At 55.0% G+C, this 4793-nt stretch overlaps 1 protein-coding gene across 1 annotated transcript in view; it reads right to left on the bottom strand.

Moving 5' to 3' along the window:
• Positions 1-4738, bottom strand: part of Otx1 (orthodenticle homeobox 1) — a 5705-nt gene extending 967 nt beyond the window's left edge. The window contains exons 1-4 of the mRNA XM_033762312.1: positions 4616-4738; positions 4119-4187; positions 2320-2526; positions 1117-1401 (exon numbers count right to left, since the gene is read on the bottom strand). Of these exons, the coding sequence (XP_033618203.1) occupies positions 1117-1401; positions 2320-2416 (382 nt within the window). The 5' untranslated portion in view covers positions 2417-2526; positions 4119-4187; positions 4616-4738. The remainder of the gene's footprint in view (positions 1-1116; positions 1402-2319; positions 2527-4118; positions 4188-4615) is intronic.
• Positions 4739-4793: the final 55 nt, after the last annotated feature.

Genomic DNA, 4793 nt, shown 5'->3' with positions numbered 1-4793 from the left:
TGCTGTCGGCACTTGGCGCGGCGGTTCTTGAACCAGACCTGCGGCAGGCCGAGGTAGTAGAGCAGGTCAGCGTACAGTGAAGTTACTGCTCCTCCGCCCCTCGGACCCACCACCCAGCCCAGGCTCACGCGTCCCTCTCCAACCAAGCCTCCGCCCCTCCCCGTCTCAGGCCTGCCAGACGCTGCCCCTCCCCCACAGCCCTTTCCCAGCTCCCGCACCCTCCCCCATCCGTCTGCCCAAAGCCCCTCCTCATCTGGCTCCGGAGTGGGGAAGCGCACCTCCCCACCCCTAGCGCAACTCTGCCGGAGGGCGGAAGGTTTGCATCTGTCCAGCCAGTTCAGCCATCTCTAAGCAGGTCCTGTTGGCTGTCTCCCTATAGACCTGGGTCTGTTTGGAGGGCCTGTTTTGTCTGAACATAGCTCAGGAAACTGCGAAGAAGCATAGAGCAGCAGAATGGGGGGCAGCCACCAAGTGTGGGTCTGGGGCCCAGGCAGTTCCACTTAGTGGGCTCCTGGAGACACACACTGGGCAGGTGAAAACGTTTGGGTAGGAGCAGGACTAATGCTGGAGGCTGAACAGAAGCAGCGCTCAAATGCTCCGGGCTTCTCAGGAAGCCTGGGTGAGATTTCGTTGGGCTTTTTTGGCTCTAGGCAGGAAACCAAATGGAATGGTCAGTCATAAAGTTCCCACTCCTCTTGGAAGGCTCGGCACATGGCATTGGATTACTGGCCTTTTCTCGAGCCTTCAGGGAAACAAGGCGAGACAAAAGACCCTTGAGAATTCTGAGTTAGAATCCAGTGCTTTCGAAGCTCGAGACACAAAAAGTGCCTAATCAAACTGACTCTTCCCTAGAGCATCGGGCTCTGGCCAAATTCCACTCTTGTCCTTCCAGGATCCCCGGGACATAAGGTAGAAACGGAGGCAGAATTCAGGTTTCCAAGAGACAACCTGCCAAACCTTTTTATAGCCGAAAAAGCAGAGACAAGGGTTGGATCCTGGGGGCAATTTACGTTTGACAGCCTACCTCTCCTCCCAAAATCCTAAAAATGATTTTAATACCAAAGGCCGCTGGGGAACAAGGGCTGGAATGCAGGGCTCTAAGTCATTTCTTTTAACTTTGCCCAGTTTTCGTGACGCCCAGCACTAGGGGGAGTCCGAGAGGGGCTGCCCAGTCTGTAAGCCCACCCTCACAGGAGACCACCCTTCCCAGACCTTCCCTGACCGACTCTGGCGCCCCTAGAGCGCGTACCTGAACTCTGGACTCCGGAAGGTTGATTTTCAGGGCCACCTCCTCGCGCATGAAGATGTCAGGGTAGCGAGTCTTGGCGAAGAGCGCCTCAAGCACGTCCAGTTGTGAGCGCGTGAAGGTGGTGCGCTCCCGCCGCTGCTTCCGCGGGGTGGCTGCACGGACATGCGGGGTGGGGGGGCGCTTCGGGTCAGTGGTGGTTAATCCAACTGGTACTAGAGGCCTCGGACAGGTCCCCTAGCAATCCCACAACCCGGCTGCGCCAAGAAAAAGCCAAGCTCTGAGCAAAAGAATTTCCCTGGGAGCCGAGGATGATAGGCCACAGGTGGGAGAAAGTGCCTGTACTCAACTAGGGGGCCCGAGTCTCCAAGACACTAAAGCTACCCTCCTCCCAGCCTCTCAAAGGTTAAAAAGGAAAAGAAGCCACACAATTTCCCTTTTCCCACATCTCCCTACACCCACACCCACTCCCTGGCTAGGAGGTAAAGAACTAGGAGGAGGCCCATGGAAACACCACCAGGAAAACACTTTCTCAGGAAATAAATGGGAGCAAAAGAGGGAGATAGAAAAATCCAGAGCTCAGCTAAAGTTGTCCACTACACCAATGCAAAAGTTGGTTTAGGCTACTGGTCTAGAGGACTATGGAATCAGGGAGGAAGAATTCTCCTTCAGTATAGCCAGCTGCTTGGAATAAGGGAAGCCTGGCTCTCTTAAATCTGGGCTTAGTGAGTGTCCAGATTCTTCATTCAATGTTGGAGTGGAGAGATCAGATTCACAAAAAACAATGGTCACCCATGGGAAATTAATTCATGGGCAAGTGGCTCTGTGAAGGAGATAGGACAGGAGACAAGTTGCTGGGTGGACAGACTCAGAACGCACACACTGAAGTTTTCAAAGCCCCAATTGCCTCACAGACCTACAACTGTGCTGTGTGCCTGTAGCATGCCCACACTGTATAAGGAGGCGAGGCTGAACCTGGGACTGTTTGATGATCAAGTGGGTTCAAACTTGAGAGGCCGGGGATTCCCAGTGTTTGCAAGGTCTGGGGCAGGGTTGGAAGTGCCAGTGCTCACCAGGATAGCCCACAGAGGGGTGCAGGAGGTCCATGGCAGGGCCAGCCAGGCCCAGACCATTCATGCCATATGGAGGTTGTTTGAGGTAAGACATCATGCTAACAGCCGGGTGGAGGCGCCCCGACGGATCCAGGGGGCCTGAGGCCAGGAGCAGTACAGGGCTCCCACCACAGAGTCCTTCAAGCTGTTGTTTCTGGGGGGCCTGGCCTATAGAGACAGGAGATTCCAACAGAAAACATCACTCAGTACCACTTCAGCTTCTATGTTTTGTCCCAGGCAAGGAGCCCCTGGATAGGGAAAGGGTGCAGGGTACACACAGGGCAGTCACAAGGTCTTAGCTAAGTGACCACAGCTTATCTTAAAAGTAAACTTTTTGGATAGTCACCACCTCTTTGAGGGGTTGGCATGGGCCAAAGACATTTGTCAGGAGTGAGGAGAGTTGTTAAAAGCGTGGCCAGGCTGTGAATGTCAGAGCCAGAAGCACAGTGTGTAAAAGCCTAAATGTAGGCAAAAATTTAAGTCTAGCGGCTTCATATTGTGCAAGTAAGTGTTCACTTGAGGGCCCAGATCTCAGCCTGCCAGAGAGCTAGCGTAAGGGTTGTTTAGTTTTGTTGCAAATCTTTTTGAAAAGGTAGACACTACAGAGGGCCAAAATGAGGTAATGAGGAGGGGTGACTTGCAACATGGCCTCTTGGGAAGCATTGTCCATTTGGCAGACATGGTTTCTTCAAAGGTCTCCATGTCTTGCCCCTGCCCCAGAGTCCCCATCACTTCCTCAGCTGACCTTTCTGTGTCCAGCCACTGAGACATTGCTTCTCTGGGATCCCACCACAATTCACTGCAGTTATGGCCCAGACCCCTCAGAGGTGGCCAAAGAAAACCAAGGGGCCATAGTGGAAGTGGCAGTTCCAGGACACCGCCCAAGGTCTGAAGTGCCTCAGTCTCGGCCACCGCCCTTTTCTGCCAGCTCAAGCCAGGCCTTCTTTCTACTTAATCAGGTTTGTGCACTACCCTACCGGATCCCATCAGGGAATAAAGAATGACCAGTCCATCGTCTTGGCGATTTGGGAAGCCTTAGTACAGCGGGTCGTATGTGCTTCCTGCTATCTCATTAGCTGAACCCGCGGCCCCAGGACCCAATCGAGAATGGAAAACTAGGCCTCAGCGGCAAAGCCCACGCGGACCAGAGCTGGAAGGTCAAAACTTCGTTTCCGCAGCTCCTCAGAACCCAGAGCACTAGTTTCAGAGGTCAAGGAGAGCTGGGTAGAGATAGTGAGACTGGAGACCCCCAAGGGCCTTGCCGCTACACTTTGCTTTTCGAGAATTCTGTAAAGCAGGCCAGGAACACAGACCAGGGAATTCAGGGAGGGAAGTCAGAGCTAAAGCAACTCCCCATCCCAACCCCCAAACCCACTCCCGTCCTCTAGGACTCCTGGCCGGGGTCAGCGTATCCCAGCTCCCAAGGAAAGGAATGAAAAGGAGAAGTCAGGACTTGCTCTTAGGCCGAAGGAAAATGGGACTGAAGCTTCGGCGGTTGTGCCATGTTGCAACGCGAGTTTTAAAAGACTTTCTCCAAACTTAGCACTTCAGCTCGGTTACTTCGGAGGAGGCGGGGGAGGGGGAGCCAGGCCTCAGCTGCAGTCTGGGGTCCTCAGGGCACCCCAAGGGGAGCCAGGCCTTCCCCCCCGGCCCCGCCCACCTGCCCAGGTCTGTCGAAGCTGGGATCGGTTTAAGAAGCGGGAGGCAAGAGTAACCAACGCGCTCCGGAATCGCAGGCGGCCCCACGGCTTTCTCCTTACCTGCCCTCAGCTGCTGGGGCCGCTCACCATGTACCTCGCGCCCTCACAGAGACCAGCCGGGCAGCCAACCTGGAAAACAGAGCGGCACAGGAATTACCCCGGCGGCTGATCTAGGACCCCCGGGTTTCTTTCTTTTCCCAACTTCCTTCCTCCCATCTCTCTCTCTCTCTCTCTCTACCCCCCCCTCTCTCTCTCTCTCTCTCTCTCTCTCTCTCTCTCTCTCTCTCTCTCTCCCTCCCTTTACCAGTAGCTTTGTGCATGTCCCTTCAGGTTTCACTTTATTGCATAGACACTTTGTTTGCAAAGCCCCACACGCTCCCAGGACACTGCCTCTCGCGGACCGCGCCGAGGGACCGCCAAGGGGGAGGGGGATTCGAGGGGGCAGAGTTGGGAGGTGGCTCGAGGTTGCCTCTGCACTCCCGGTGCTACGTGGAGGCGGTGGGGACTGGGAAGTCCTGCAGAGTCACTTTGCAAACTAAATAAATCAAGCGATTTACCTTGTCGGAGTGGCTTGTCTTGCTCGGTTGTTTAGGTGATTGGAAATGTAGCCTGATGAAGATTGATCACCTTTCTACTGCCCTCCCCGGGTATGTGAACGCGAGGCGAGTGCGTAACCGGGCTAGGCCGCCAATCCCGGGCCCCAAACGAGCTGAGTGACAGCGAGCTGGGCAATGG

This window comes from Fukomys damarensis, unplaced genomic scaffold (assembly GCF_012274545.1).
Source record: "Fukomys damarensis isolate Sample0158 unplaced genomic scaffold, DMR_v1.0_HiC HiC_scaffold_2, whole genome shotgun sequence".
Classification (NCBI taxonomy): domain Eukaryota; kingdom Metazoa; phylum Chordata; class Mammalia; order Rodentia; family Bathyergidae; genus Fukomys; species Fukomys damarensis.
The sequence above is the reverse complement of the archived record's forward strand: the minus strand, read 5'-3'. Positions and strand labels throughout refer to the sequence as shown.